The following is a 16,932-nucleotide window of genomic DNA, read 5'->3' as shown; positions in this document are numbered from 1 at the left end:
CCAGCATAACTTTGCGGATACCCAAGTCTTAAAAATCTGTAAAGAACAAGAGACACGGAATCCTAGAGATATTTTTCTTCATCACTAGGCACAAGATGATGAATGAACCACATAAAAACACCGTGGTTACCTGGATGTGAACATGCGATCTTCAATTAAGAACCACGTTTTCTATCCACTGGGACACATCGACTCTTTCAGAATTAGTTTCCTATATCTCTCTAGTCAGTTCCATTAAATTTCTTTCGGCAATCTTGGCGTAATTATATCAAATATACATTACATTCATTTATAACATTAGGAAGATAATAAGGAAGATTTCGTTCATCATATGTGACGTGAAAGACAAATATAATCTGGTGGATAATGATTTTATTTTATTCTTTTCATACACAATTATTAATTGACACACATTTCAAGATATAACTTTTTTAAATACTCGAAATCATTGAACATATATATATATATATATATTGGATGCTATCGGGTTCATGATTCTAGTAAAGAAGTATTTTGCTTCATGTCTTGACCAATTACGTTATACTAGTGCGGATGAAGAAGTCTTTGAAGTCTATTCTGCCAGCGCCGCCGTTGGGTCTCGCTACACGGCCGAATTTCTTCTGACTCATCGGGAAAATGTGGAGGAAAAAACACACTGGAAATTTAATTTATGTAAAGCACACACTCAAATAGTTTTTATTAAAAACACATACGCTGCAGTAAACGTTGCTGAGTCGAACCTGTGGTCCTATGAGTAACTAGACGGCACTTTGAACTTTAAGGCCATATATTTCCCTTACCACTTAAAACTTTTATACAAACACGAGTTGGCTGCGCTTGTAACGTTCTCTTGAATGTCTTTGACTATCCCCGCATAAAAAGGATCTAATATATCGATCTAGGGTATAAACTGTATAACCGAATTTCGTTAAATGTCACAGAGAGCCTGGCAAAACATTTTATTATTATTTTACTGCTAGATCCAAAATATTTAACGATCTAAAAAATATATAAAAATAATGATTTATATGTAAGAAACGGTAATAAGTTTTATTATAATATGCAGGTACGATGATAGTGATGATCCTCTCAGCTGCTTTAGGCCACGGAGGCCCTTCTCAAGGAAGCCTAACCAACTGCACAAGATATATTATAGTCTATAAGTGTGTGCACAAACAAAAGTGCACTCTCTATTCCCCCACTCTCATAATCTGATGGAATGATGAATTCCCGTGCCTCAGAAAGAATGTAAAGTCGACGGTCCTCCTGAAAGAGTTTAGGAGCGCGCCCATCGAATTTTTTTCCGAGGCATGGGAGTACAAATTATATCAACTCCTAGATACCCCGGTGTCTAGAATCCCGATTCTACATAGATTTTTTTCACAAAAAAAAAAAATGTTTGTTTAGCTCAGCCCGGGGCTGATACTATGATTACGGTGCTTTAGAAGCTACTAAACCAAAAAGGCCGTCAAATATGTGTAGGTATATGTCATTGGATAATTGTATTATTTGTTGGTTCATAATTAATTATAATCAATCAAAAATTATAATACAATATCACAGGCTTATTGCATATCTGTTTTGAATTAATAAACTTCGACATCGTTTGACCGATCACCATAAAAGTTGTGTATTTTTCGTGAAAAAAATATTTATACTATCCACTTTGTTGTAACTCGATATTGGCGAGCTTACTAACTTCCATACCGATCATCGATCATCAGCGATCGTCATTACTTTTACTATTCATGCACAGACAGGAATTCTACTGGGTTTACTAAACTACATTAAGTAAAAGTATTCTGGAAGCCGGGCCGAACCATTGGATCGAGTTTCATAATGCTCAGATCCTCGCGACAGAACGCCATTACATACCCCGACTGGTGCGAGAAGCCATTGAAATTACTAAATATAGTAATTTCAATAGGGAAGATGGGTTTCAACTGTCGAAAGTATGGAATCCAGTGATAAAGTTATGCAAACCCTTGAATAATAATATAAAAAAATCGCGAATCGATACGGTGAGTTTCGTTTGTAAAACACGGGATCGAGTTTCGAGTGTAAATAAAACAAATAGTAAGGGTGAAAGTGACAGTGGTAGTGGTAACCAGTGTTTACGCAGCAAACGTACGAGAAAGGAGGTAGTCCGATATGGACACTTCTAATGCCGTCAACATCTACCCGCAAACGTCAGTCTCGTGAACAAGACATTCGTCGATAATGTCGAAATATCGAGCTCCATCAAATAAAAAATAAAAAACATGGTAAATATCCCGTTATAAATACTGTTAGTAATAAAAATAATCATGTTAATTTAAAATCCTACATTAAGTAAAATTAGGATTTACTCACATTCGCGACTCCTTACGCGGAAGTATAATGTTTGAATATAATTTTTGGGCTACCAATTGGCTTTTTCTCATGGAACTACTTGTACTACTTTTAGACCCATAGCTCTGTGTAGACCTGTTAATAGTAAGATTCAAGTTAGAGTGGCTATTTTTTTTATTATTTTTTATAAATTAACGTATATATATTAGCTTATACTTTGCTTTATATCATCTTTATAAAATTACACAAAATAACTTCGATAATAATAATAATAACAAGAAGCCTACAAGAGTAGGTTGAAGTATTTTAATTCGAATAAGAACATTTTTTTTTTTGCTGTTTTGTTATCTATAAAATATTTAAAAGAAAAAATCTAAATTGATACCAACCTACAAATTCCTAAATATATAAATGTATGATATGTAATGATCAGATTGGAATACGTACACCGAAGCCTTAGATTTTCCAGTTTCCGAAGCGGTCGGCAAGGGACGTAGCATTGTATCGAAAGTTGATCGCGACATACCAATAATTCCAAGAACGATTCCCAATTCTGACAATTTCTCTTCTGGACCCGCTACTGCATGCACTAGGTAGAGAAGTCTTGGAGTCGGTCTAATGAAAACATGAATAAACCTTCAATTGCAACAGCCAGGGAAATTACAGTATATAAACTTAATGTTGCTAATGTGTTATATTGTTATATATTATGAATAACTATACATAGTATTTAAAGTACAATTAAAGAAAAATGGTGCGCAAACTATATTAATGAACACATATAGCATAAATTTGTGTCACACTATGCTGCTAGAAACTTACTGAAAACATTTGATAACGCCTAGTCCCAAAAGACGATAATCAATTTCCCTATGACAGAACACCTCGTTCATAAGGGGCGAGCGAGTGTTGAGTTTCTTGTCGCGTCGCACGCAGTGACCCAGCAACACCGCACGTTCCTCCTTAGCCATTTTCGCGATATACCCAGTGTGTAGATTATGCTCCACAGCATTAAATATCTCAGACTTAAACACTCTATTTACCTCCAATTCTAATTTTAAGCAAATTGCAGGATTAATTTCACGATTTTACTACTGTTTTTAAATTGAAATTAAAGATATATGAACACTAAAGTAACAATACAAGGTACGATTAAAGTATGACAAAACATATTGATGCATGATAATTTATAGTAAACATCGAGTATCTGTCAAAACAAACACAATTTGTCCCGTGAATGTGTTATTTAAATGTGAGAGATAAAATCGTAATGTGCACCTATCTGATTGAAAGACTTGCGACCGAGAGCCAGCCATACTATTTGAACACATACTCGTAGCAGTGTCTCAAAAAATCGAGCATCTTTATCAGATAATGATCGACGTTTCTTCTGGGGCCCCATATGATGGAATTTTTTCGTATCATTTCCACCTACACAGAATAAAGATAAAAAATGTTATAGAAATATGTAATAAAACTAAATTGCGTTTGATTACTTTCTTTCAACTAACCAATGAGCATGGTGCTGTATTCTTTCGCTACTAAAAGTCTCAAATCCGATAAATTGTCTCGGAATTCGTTTTCAACTGTTTCACATTGTGGCGTACGTACTTTTGTTTCCAATTCAATAATACGATTTGCCATTTCGTCTGCTATCTTAAATTAAAGACATTTTTTTTTAAAAGGGTTACCCTAATATCTTACTCCGCAAAAATAACATTGATAAACTTGTTTATCAATTAATAATATAACCGTCTTCAAAAATTTCCCTGACTTAATAATGTCCAATACCAATATAATTGGAGTACACTGAACCCAACGTAAAAATAATCATCAAAATCAGTTAATTAAAAAAAAGTTATATACAAACATTCAAAACATATAAACAAACGAATGGAAAAGCTCTTCCTTTTTTGAAGTCGGTTAAAAACTAACTGTACTATAGCCTAGCTACCCGGGTTAAATATTGTGTACCTGTAAATAATACTGGCAACAGAGTACAAGCGCTCTAATGAATCTCTCCGTAGTAGGAAGATGTAACATGTTTATTAACATTGGACTTAAAATATTCACTGGAGCTGTATACAGCGCTATGTCTTTAACATCCTGTAAAGTTATATTTTTTTTATTATATTCTAAAAAATAATACGTTTAGTGAAAAAAATTATTTCCCTTCTAAAAAATATTAATATAAATTAGTCTAAAAATATTACGTATAAAATTATACAGGAATCATTTGTTTTATTCACCTGAATAGTGATAATATCTGCTTGACCCGGTTTTAATTTTCTTTGATAACGCCGTCGAAATCGAATCTTATTTAAATACATAACAAATCGAAATATTAATCAACAATAAATTATATACCGTTAACATAACAATTACTACTACAAAGTTACACGTTTATTATAATATGGAATCCCGGTTTCTATATTCAAGAAATGACTAGTTTTGCTTACTAATAGTAGAATTATCTACGAGGCTTAATTCAGAAGCTACTGGGCTTGATGATTACAACTCAAAAGGCTACGAATAACTAGAAGTAGGGTGATTAAGAAAGGAAACCGAAATGGTCCATGGGTTAGAAAACGAGTATGAAAACCTGCATGTGTCGGTTGTAAATCTGCCAATAAACCCGCAAGGAAACAGCGCAGTAGAACAAGTTCCATAGCTTCTGCTTAAAAAAAGTCTTATATATGGAGGGTGGAGGCCCAGTAGTAGGACATAACAATTACTACTATTACTACACTAAAAATGGTTAGCTTCTCTTAGACAATTCTACTATCACTAAGCAAAACAAATAATTTTTTGGTTAATAATGATAAAATATACGAGTGTATGTGCCTCAATACCTGCTCTATAAGGTCTACATCGTCCCTGAATTCAATTGTTCCAGTTGGAGCTTTTATAGGTATCTGAATTGCTTCTACTGGTTTTGGTGGAAGGTCACTTGAATCAGTCAAAAAAAAATGTAATATGTATGAACCAAACAGGCGAGAATAAAGAAGTAGTTACTCTAGGCGTCAGACGACTCATGACTAATGTCAATTTAAAGCAAAAGATAAATTTAGACATGTTTTAAGATCCATGTGGTTGCGCGGCTGGTACTGCATTTATAAGGGTCATACTAAATACAGTTCAGTATATTTGATATATTAATTATAATATTATTCTAAATAGGATATGAATTGACATAAGGCTGAATATACTTTGAAGTTATTTCACTACTGAGGTTTTTCTTCTCATTTTGATAAACAAATATAAATAAATGCAACGTCCATATTACCAAAGTTAAAAAAATACGAAAATCATACAAACTTTCATCCCCAATTTGATCACTTTAAAGGATGAATTTTCGTAAGGGCTTTATTCGTTGACCTTTATTCATAAACGCAAACCCTGAATACCGTATTGCATATATCAAGCATTGAAGCTAACTTCGATGTTATCTTTTATCCCCAATATCACCCTCTTAGGGGATTATTGAAAAACGCTATAACAGCTATCTTTATCAAAACAGAAACAAATTAACAGATTTCCACGAAATTCCAAACAGAAGTTTATCCCAAATTCAATCCCTAAATCATTCATCATAAGTATAAATAGATAAGGGCGCTTATATGGTATGGAGCCAGGAACTCGCTCTGTACTAATAAATAAATAGATTAGGATAAGGCCGGTGCTTAGACATTATGTATGTCACTCAAATGCCCTTTAAATTACCTAATAAATACCAAGGCTTCTGTGGCGTCATCCCAAAACCAATGTCCATCTTCATACAGGCCTCCAAAACCACCTTCGTCCTCATCATCAGCCATTTTTCTAATTTTTATAAATAATATCGAAACTTATTTTCATTCGGTCATTGCAATCGCTGACGTTATTTACATTGACAATATTGACAATCAATTCTTATTTTATTTTTATTACGTTACAACTATTTTAATAAATTGTTGTAATTTGAATAAACAAAAAGGTTTCGTTCCGGATGTTTAATTTTAGATAATAATTTCGCAAGTTATAGAATGGTTAGTTATAAATATTTACTTTCGACTTTTAAATTTTTAATTAAAATAGAAATAGATTTATACTTTTTTATAATAACTTTAATAATAATCTATTACTCAAATATTATCAAAAATACTTATTCAGTGGAAATATTAATAGAAAGCTCGCACAAAAGCTAGCTTGTACGTACGGTTATGTAAAATATCATAATTTAATTCATAGACGGCTATAACTTGTGAATCAAAATTTTTATCGAGCATTTGTAAGTTTAGTAGGATTTACGATGTCACCAGTAAGTTGCTCTCGGCAGTGTTGAATATAAAGTTATGTTAATGCAACTGTACTCAACTCTAACCCCCTGTAACTTACAAAATATTTCTCACAAATTTCATATAAACGACAGCGCTTAAATGAAAATTAGTTAAATAATTAATTTTACTAATAAGCAAAGGACAGTGTTTATTGAAGCATATTTTATTAAAGGATAACATTGAAAAGGGACCAGTGTGTCAGGTGCTAATTCATTGAATTCAAGTACACAGGCGATTGCACACAAGACTACGATGCGAGGCTTTGATCATGTGCGCTCTGCCATGTGATCACGGGCCTTTACATAGCGCTGCGAATAACATAAGGGCAAATGATGTTATTATTAATTATATATAAATATATATATATCTTCATTAAAATGTCTCCAATATGTACTTATAATGTATCTTATTCTGTTAGGAAAATATAAAATATATAGGAGCAAAAGCAGCGCCTGATTTTAAGTGATCACCATGCCGTAAGAAACATTCACCATTTCTTCCAACATCAATGCGCCACTAACCTTGGGAACTAAGACGATATGACCCTTGAGCTTGTGCTTATTTACCCTTCAAACCGAAACATACTGTAAATTGCTTATAATTTATATTATTTAAAACAATGCTAGATTACTGATAAATTTTTATGTTACACAAATACTTAGTCCAGTGTCATTTTACCAATTTTATTTTTATGAATGTGCTTAATGTAAAAAGCAATGTAAGCACCATTCAACCTGTTCTTCGTTTTAAAAATATATAAACAGGCAATTACGGACCACACAACGTTTATTTTCATCACACAGTTAATAAAATGCTGAATCACGAAACGGAATGAGCAACTCTTTCCACTCCGTTTCACTTTTATTTTCAAACTTCCAGTCCGTTGAGTCGAGCGATTGAACCTATTAGGAATAATTTTTGTACTTATGTAATACAACGAAAACACATATGAAACAGAATTGATTTTATAGCGGATTCACGCGCTTCGATATTAATCGACCAACATTTGTTAATAAAACAAATTGAAAATGTATTAAACAATTTGAGAACTGACAGACTTTATAAAATCGATTTTTGTTGTTTTATTTGGTAGAAAATCTGTTTAGAAAATTTTACTGTGGATTAAACCAAGTCAATAAACTAAAATCATTTTTAAATATATCGCTTACAAAATTGGAATGGAAATGATTAAATCTCAAATAAAAATAGAAGTTTATTCTTAATTCGATGTCAGGTGTATATCGTTAGCTTTTGCAATGAAAGTCTCCTACAAATACTATAATCAAAATTATATTTCTTATATAATATACATATAAAAATACTATTTTATTAACTAGGTATCTAACTGATACCCATTTTAAACTTACTGAAGTGAAAAGTACATTATTATCATTTCGCTAAACCTAAAACGAATTTCAAAATTAAATAATTTTGATACTCCTTTGTTTAAATCTGGAACAATTCTAATGAAATAGAATTCTATAAAATAGAATCCAAGAGAGAGGTTGGTATATATTAACAATAATGATATGATATAGATATAGACAATTATTTTAAAATAATATTTTTTTAGTAATAGCGTGTAAATTTCCCACTGCTGGGCTAAGACCTCCTCTCCCTTTTTGAGGAGAAGGTTAGGATAATATATATTCCACCACGCTGCTCCAATACTTGTTGGTGGATTCACATGTGGCAGAATTGTTATTAGACACATGCAGGTTTCCTCACGATGTTCAGTGGTGCTTGTCTGGGTTTTTAACCCGCAATCATCGGTTAAGATGTATGCGTTCTAAGTTTTTATTTTCTATTATATTTTAAAGGAAACTAGACGTGCAATTATGACGCTATTTTGTTGTTGTTTAAAATTAATATGGAAGGTTGCTACCGGTTGCATGCAGTGATTTAAAATATAAGTAAAAATATAAAACATTCTCTAAATCGTCATTTCGTATTGCCACCTACCACGGGAACCAGAATTATATGTGCATTTTTTCTTTGAACCAGTATGCTTATTGATGGTAAAATAATTTAAACTAAATAAAATATGTAGGTGGATTGGTACCAACAGCAAAGCTTTTCTTGCATAGAGCAAGTAAACTAGTTATACTAAGTATACCTATTTAAGAATGTATATTTCATCCTTGATAGCTTTATTGACATTTAAGTTGTTAAATAAATAAACATGAGTAGATGTATAAGCTATTAGGCTTGTCACCAAACAACCAAACATACATTTTCTACGAGCTCGCTCTCTATCACCTCTCATTGTCTTTATATTCCAATGAATATTCATATCGTGATCGACGTTCGCCTCTCTTTATTCACTGTAAACACGTGTACGTGTCTTTCCAAGTTTGTCTTGTATTACGTAAATATTTAGTCTTTAACATAATTATATGAACAGCTTTGGTAAATTTTAATTAATATTTCGTCAAATAATAAACATCACTGATAGGTAATTTAGAAAGAATGTTTTATCTCTAATTTAGCACTGTATATTTAAGTATGTGTATTTAGTCGTTTAAATAAATAAATTGTATGACAGATATGTTAATGTCCATTATTGTAAGTTCCAACTTTAAACGAATAATGATTTATTTGTAAAAGATTAATAATATCGTTGCCAATCGTCTTACTATATCCAATCAACTGCTCAGGGAGTTGTGGAGTCATAGCGGAAAAAATATTCCTGTTTTTGACAAAGAAATGAACTATATAGAAAAATTAGGTTGAAATATAATTTCCGTAACAAAAACTTACACTTTAAAATGGTTTTGAAATATTCAAATGCTATATTTTCTAAGCTGTTTGAGTATTCATTGGAAAAGAGCTTTACAAAGAAATGTACTATATATCGTTTTTTATAAAACGTCTTACAAGAAATTAAAAGATGAAGGTTGCCGATATTCAATAAATACAATATTCTAAATTATAGTATCTTTATATACAATTTAAAATTAAGCTACCATATTTATGCCGCTTTATGGACTATGAATGATATTTAATTTAAAAATATTTATAAATAAACCCGGTAAAATTTTACACCCTAAAGTGCTAACTATCAATCGGTAAGCAGTTGTAAAATATGATTTTAGACACGACAATAAACGACCAATGAGCCCAAGTAGGTACGCGCTAAGGTAATATATTTTGTAGATATCTGACTACAACTTATTTACTTATTTACAAGCGCTTGCATGCGGTCTTTATGTCAATTGTTATAACTTTTTTAATTTAATTGGAAGTCTATATTCGATAAATTTCGACTATTTTTTAACTTTACATCTATCATCTAAATTTATTTTATTGTTCGAAGGAAGTACGTATAACCTTCTTGCTGTGAAAAAACAGCGAATATATAGTAGTTTTGACACTATTTTTAGAGTTAAATAAAAAGGGAAAGATAAAAGTAATATAGTGCAGAAAGACAAACTCAATAATTATCTTTATTTTCAATTATTAATTAATTTATATTTAATATTTATTTTCAATAATTGTCAATTAAATTTATTGAACTTTGTTGAGATACAGGATGTATTTCAACTAAGTTTAATGGGTTATTATTAAGTTTTTATTAATCTAGAACATACTCTTTGTTATTTTGTAACATTTACGCTTACATATAACAAAATTCCATCTTTAGATAGGTACATGAGTGGATGGAAGATGAGCGGATTTGTAAATAGATTGAAAGAAAGTGTATATCGGTGGATGGTTAGGAAGGTATTGTATGGTGTGTTTACCACTTAAAGTAAAAGTTAGTTAGTAAGTTAGACTTACTGATATTGATACAGCTCGGCTGGTACAGTTTGATAATTTTTGGATAAGATATTGGCATCTGATATTACTTTCGCGTAACGCTTCAAATTGCGTATTGATTCTTTAAAAACTAATTGCTACATTTATAATTTTGGACCTCAAGATTCCATTTGGGACATTTTTATGAAATATACTTACAACAAAGTAATGATATAATATCCATTATAACGTCGACGATTTTGTCTTGTCTATTAATTACACTATATACTCATTATTATTACAGTTCTCGCAGATACTCAGGGCCGGACCGTAAGTTTAGAAGGCCCTGGGCTAACACTACTTAGGGGCCCACCTAAGACATATCTTAACGTAGACTTGAAACCATACGACCTGTTTAATTTTATAAAGTTATGGATTCTTTCGCATTATCGTCTATTTTTGACTTTGACTTGACTTAGCTGGGCTCCCTTGAATCCACGGGGCCCTGGGCCGAAGCCCAAAAAGTCCTATGGTAGATCCAGCCCTGCAGATACTCTATTCTAATATAGCCTTCTAGTCTGAAGTCAAATATTATAGATATCATCTGGACATTAAGATTTAGACATTGATAATTTTAATACTTTTATTTTTTAATAATTGTTATAATCCCAACAATTACTTGAAATAAATATATTATGATTTTGGCCACTAATTTAATATGGATGGTATAAAATGACGTTTGTTTTTGTTTTTCGTTTCGTTTTTAAATATTACGCAGTACCGCGTTATGTGGGTTTCATATCCATTATCATTGTGATGGTGGTCCTCGACATGGATCAGAGGTTCATGCAGTCTTACTTTTATTTTAACAATACATATGCGCTTTATTGGATCGGGTACATTTTGACGAAGTGATTTATGATGCCTTAACTAGGTTATATTGAAGACTCAGCCAGTTCGAATTTATAATAAATGCTATGACCAACCTAAAATATGAAACAAACGATTCTGATATTATATTATTAGTATTATTTTTAAGTAGTGGTACTTATTTTGACTAACATAGTAAAAACTCGTTAAGTGTCACTGCTTAACCAATGCCATACCTTTTAAAAAAAAAAAGTTTTGCCCTTATTCCACCTTCACCTCCATCTTGCTTCAGTGTGGATTAGTGGATGCGCGCATACATGGCGTCGAACCGACAAAAACCAGCACGTGCTAGTTTTGACACAACTTTTTCCTTCTCCGCTGAATACATACAATTTGATTGATTGATTGAAAAATTTAGAGCACTAGAAAACATAATCGTGTTCTGTCCACTGGGCAATGTCAGCTCTTATTTCACTAAATTGCTTTTTTATATTTGTACTAAAGAGCATCAGTATGTGTATTATAACATAGTAAAATTGTTCCATTACATTCCAAAGGTTTTTTGTTATTAAAAAACGCAAATAATCATAAATTATTTTTATTTTTATATTTTATAATAAAATTAACATGTACATTAAATAATAGTATTTGGTATAACTTATGTAACTTTTTTTTCATATTGTGCTGATCTACTTGTCATTAAAGTAGGAACTCTACTTAAATTAAATGTAAGAAAATAGTAGTAATAGTAGAACCAGAAGTAACAAACGCCTAATGCACAGTAAACTGAAGTAATCATTAGAGGCAGGAATGGTAAAGTTTTATCAAATCCCAAAAATGTATGTATGGAATTCTCATAAATACATACTGCCATAAATCCATACAAATACAAAGACTGAAATCTCTTCAGGCCAGGCAGAATCATAAAACCTCTTTTCTTGTGAGGTTTAATCCTAATAAGTTCATATAATGCTGGTATATAACAAAATGCAATAGCTATATGAGTCAAAAGTATGAAGATTTTAATAGACAGCAAATTTTTCGGGTACAATAAAGGAAATAATGAGTAGTTTCCAACCACAGATATAAATAAAAATAAGTTACAGTCAATGTCGCCCAGAACGGAGAGAAAACTGAAACAAAAATAATTCTTAGTTTACTTTTTTTTTATTGCAATGATATAGACGGAGGAGCAAATGGATTACAATTCGTCACCATTGGCAATAGATAATAGCGCCGTTAGAAATTTTAAATATTTCTTATATCGCCAAAGCGTCCTATAAATTGAGATTTTATGTCCCTTGTGCCTGTAAATTACACTGGCTCACTGACCTTTCGAACCGGAACAAAAACATTCTAAGTAATGTTGTTTGACAGTATGCAGCTGACCAGTTTCACAGGTTCACACCATTTATATATATTTTTGTTCATTAATAGTTTTTGATAATTTTTGTGAGGTATTTAAATAAACAATGTGCCTGTGACGCATTCAAATGTAATTATTAAGGATATCATTTAATGATTAAATGATACCCCTAGTAATATATGGCGTTAACATAAAATAAAACAATCAAATACATTCATTAACTTAATAGGATATTTTTTTTCATTTCATTAATTTACAACATGCTATATCGGAAATATAGTTACATAAATACTAGCGGGTCAATAATTTAAGGTAAGGTTGCCGTTCCGACCTATTCATTCACAAAATTATTATCCTAGAGTAATGCCAGCTGAAGTCAAAACGGACTGTTCGGTGAGCGGGTGAGCGGGTATGTCCAATGTTGCCGTTTTTATAGGTTATTGAAATAATTTCGGAAATGGTGTTTAACTTTGTTTTATTTTCAAATTTAAGTTTTTTGTTAAATTTGTTCTCCAATAAATTATTTTAGTAATTAAATAATCATTTATTATTAATGACAAAACGGGAAATGAGGAATTGCATACCTGAGGGGGATTAAGATCATGAGTATAGCTTTTTCGTGCACATGCCATCCAAACATAAATGCACAAGTAGCACACAATGTTAAACATCTGAAAACAAACAAAACCATTATATTACAAAATCAATTTTAGAAAATTATAAACTGAACAAAATACCTCAATGCTATTTAAGTTCAGATGATAATATTATCAATACATAGTATTAAACTAATATTATCTTTAAGCTGATATATTAATGATACCAAATTCTATACAATCAAATAAAATTAGCTTGAAATGGGAATTAATTCTATCATATGTATAGCCTATATTAAAAAACAAAATTTTTAATATTATAATTGTTTTTTTTTTTTAATTATAAATTTTATTAGGAACAAAACATTAAGTAAAAAAATCTTTTATATAACCAGTCTCTCATTTATGATATATATTGTTATTGGTTGTTGTTATGGTGACTGTACATCAAATACCTAACAAAACTTAAGCATCTATATCCTCTATCAGCTCCCAGGTGCCAAAGTTTGATAAGAGCAGGAATCATTGATATTGCAGTAATCGCAAAAGCAATGCTCGGTGTTATTGTTGGCAAGACAGCATGCTCAAATTCTTGTACCAATCCACCTGTCATTGAAGCTTCCGTTATCGCGACTGGGATACCAAACTTAAGACCTGTAATTATTTAATATTCACCTTGAGACACTTAATTTAATTATACTTAACTCCATAAAGTCAATAAGTTATTTTAGTTTACAATGATTACTTACATAACTTTTGTAAAATTTTATCAGCAATATTGTATAGAGCCCAAAAATTTGGAGCCCAATAGGCATGGCACAATCCTCTTTTAAAAGGAAACAGTCTTGAAAAAACCTGAAAGTTATTTCAATTGCTTAAAAACAAATTTAAGGAACAATAACATAAAACATAAAATTTGTGTCAGAAGTATTCATCCTCATAACAGTATATTATTCTACTTAATATTAATATTATGATTAAAATAAAATTTACTACACTAGTACACAAAAAAAGCATTGTTTTTAACAATTAATTGCCTTGTAATGAAGTCCACAAACGGGGTCTATTCAAACAAATCTAATTGAAAAATATTAATTAAATAATTTAAGATACCTGTGGTAATTGATCAATAAAGGGTCCAAATGATAAACAAAATACTGATATAACAGTTAAAGCCAGTTTTATCAGATTTGTCAGTGAGAATGAATACCAAGGTGTATGCACACCATCATTTGAAGATACTGTGAAGCAGTATGCTCTTAACATATAGACCACATAGACCGGTGCCACATACAAAAATATGTGCTTAAAGTTGAGTAGCACTGCAAACCAAAATGCTGTGGCTATGAAGTTGCTCTGAAAAAATATTAAATATAATAAAAAATTGCATTATGAAATATTTATTTAAAACTTTAAAAAATTACTAATCAAAATTAAATCACCATTACTCATATAACTCATACTTACTGTTATCATGTTTGATATAGACAACAATAGAATTCCAAATAAAAATCCATTATACTGAAAGTGAATATGGTCAACCATCAGAAGCCCAGGATTGGTAACTAGAAGTATAAATACGAGGAGGTTGCCTTCATTTAAAAGCTGTGAACAACTGAAAGAGTTTTTTTTATTATTATTACACCTATAAAGTTGACTTTAATGTTCATATACAAACTGCACAGACCTTTTAGTGCCATATATAAAAACAAAATCCAACACTATGACTGATAATCTTTGAAATAAAACAGTCATATCTGAAGCATAATTTAAATTTTCTAATTTCACCATCTCTGGGTCAAAAACTTTTGCTATATGAGACAGACCATACTCCAGCCAAGCAAAGAATGGTGGATAATCTAGTGTCCATTCTGAAGTCTCGTCATAATACCATTGATCGATTGTACGATTATTTGTAACAGCAAGCCAATTTCTATGTACTTCAAAATCCGTAGACCGACTGCGAAGATAAAAAGTTAATGAAAATGGCCTAGAAAATATTATTAAGATAATTAAGGGAATTTTGTTACTTACTACAGTGGCATAAAAAATAGTTTCGCTGCCGTTACTATTAGTGTTATTTCTACTAACATTTTAATGCTTTGCTCTTACACGATAATAAGTAAATAAAATTATATAAGATCTCCGCCTCATAAAGAAAGTGTTAAAATCGCTCTGGTAGATATTTAAATGTCATTAAAGTTAAAAAAATATATCTTTAAATCATATCTAAGGAATTCAAGATCCAACTATTCACATTTTGCAATTCAATATTTGATTTGACAAATTGACATTGACAATTTGAGATTAGAATAATAATATGCGTCTTGACAGTTGACACGAAGGCTATCAAAGACTTAATTTAATTTAACTCCTGACAGCTGTATTTTTATTTATTCTATTAAAAATATTCTTGCTAACTTTGAAAACTTCCAATAACCATTGTTAATTTAAGAAAATGTTTTGTAGATAAAAATCAACCGCCAACAATCCGGTTCCGGCAAAGAGCAGTTCGTAAAGCACTTCTTGGACATTCATAAGTCGAGTGGACCCGATGGCATCCCTCCAGTCGTGTTATGGTTTTGTGCTCCCGTTGGTACCGGTCTTAATGCGTCTTTAGGACGCATTAAGCGTCGTCCCGAACTACTGCTTTGGTGTACCCGATCCCTAAAAAAGACAACCGCTCAGATCCGTCAAATTATAGGCCTATATTCATCACTTCCTTGTTCTCCAAGGTAATAGAGTCCATTATAAACTGCCAGCTCCCACGGTACCCAGAGGAGCACCAGCTGATTAGCGACCGCCAGTACGGTTTCCGTACTGGTCGCTCAACCGGTGGTCTTTTAGTTTAGACACATAGATGGCGGAAGCAGTTGGACATAGCGAAGGCCTTCGATCTGCAATTGAATCACCAGCTTTTTGGAGCATCAAGATCGTTGTCGACGGTGCATTCTTTGACTTAAAATTCGTCAATTGTAGTGTTTCACAAGGCTGCGTACTATCACCCACTCTGTTTCTTTTGCTTGTCAATGACTTGTTGCAAATCAAGAACATTCACTGCTAAGCAGACAATAGTACCGTAGACATCTTGAATACCGGCCGTAATAACATTTCTCGGGAAAACGTCGACAAAAACCGGAACAAACTTGTGTGTGAAATCGAGTCTTTGTTAAACAAAGTCTCGAACTGGGGCTGGCTAAACCGAGTCCAATTCAACCCCAAAAAGACACAGGTTAGCGTGTTAACCGCTAAAAATCACCATTTGTCATATCTCAACGATTTGAGAACACTCCCATTGCCGCTAGTATCGGAAACAATCAAAAAAAATATGTTCAACGGTACCCTCATCAAGGCCATTTTCACATAAAGAGTGGTCCCGAACCCTGATCTTTGATAAAAAATGAGGGCTGCAGTTATGGCCAAGACGCAACCGAATTATTGTCGAAGTAGAAAATTTCGAGCAGTTACGAAATTAAAAAAACCAGGGTTTTAATGTAATATCAGGTTGCAAACTGCCATAAAATTTACCTTTTACATGACGGGTACAGTTCCATACATCATTCCAGCGCTTATTCAAATCAATTTTAGCGAGAGAACGTAAATCTTGGTCAAAACAGTTAGCATAAGTCTCCGTACCATTGCGAATAGACCACTTAGCACATCTATCAGCCTGTTCATTGCCAGAAATCCCGGAATGGCCAGGAATCCATGC

At 31.9% G+C, this 16,932-nt stretch overlaps 2 protein-coding genes across 2 annotated transcripts; both read right to left on the bottom strand.

Moving 5' to 3' along the window:
- Positions 1-364: 364 nt before the first annotated feature.
- Positions 365-6,184, bottom strand: LOC113397592 (protein phosphatase 1 regulatory subunit 36-like). The gene is made up of 10 exons (XM_064218633.1): positions 6,055-6,184; positions 5,184-5,280; positions 4,581-4,646; positions 4,306-4,437; positions 3,843-3,987; positions 3,610-3,762; positions 3,154-3,382; positions 2,779-2,946; positions 2,353-2,466; positions 365-655 (listed from the first exon to the last, which is right to left on the bottom strand). Exons 1-10 carry the CDS (start codon positions 6,147-6,149, stop codon positions 544-546), a joined length of 1,311 nt encoding a protein of 436 aa, XP_064074703.1. The 5' UTR covers positions 6,150-6,184; the 3' UTR covers positions 365-543.
- Positions 6,185-11,840: 5,656 nt separating this feature from the next.
- On the bottom strand, positions 11,841-15,448 carry LOC113397281 (probable dolichyl pyrophosphate Glc1Man9GlcNAc2 alpha-1,3-glucosyltransferase). Its single transcript, XM_026635564.2, has 8 exons — positions 15,255-15,448; positions 14,908-15,180; positions 14,688-14,835; positions 14,334-14,576; positions 13,970-14,075; positions 13,676-13,874; positions 13,209-13,295; positions 11,841-12,391 (listed from the first exon to the last, which is right to left on the bottom strand). Exons 1-8 carry the CDS (start codon positions 15,311-15,313, stop codon positions 11,917-11,919), a joined length of 1,590 nt encoding a protein of 529 aa, XP_026491349.1. The 5' UTR covers positions 15,314-15,448; the 3' UTR covers positions 11,841-11,916.
- Between the last annotated feature and the right edge of the window lie 1,484 nt (positions 15,449-16,932).

The sequence above is a fragment of the Vanessa tameamea genome, chromosome 3, assembly GCF_037043105.1.
Source record: "Vanessa tameamea isolate UH-Manoa-2023 chromosome 3, ilVanTame1 primary haplotype, whole genome shotgun sequence".
Taxonomy (NCBI): domain Eukaryota; kingdom Metazoa; phylum Arthropoda; class Insecta; order Lepidoptera; family Nymphalidae; genus Vanessa; species Vanessa tameamea.
Note: the sequence above shows the minus strand (reverse complement) of the source record. Positions and strands in the feature narration are given on the sequence as shown.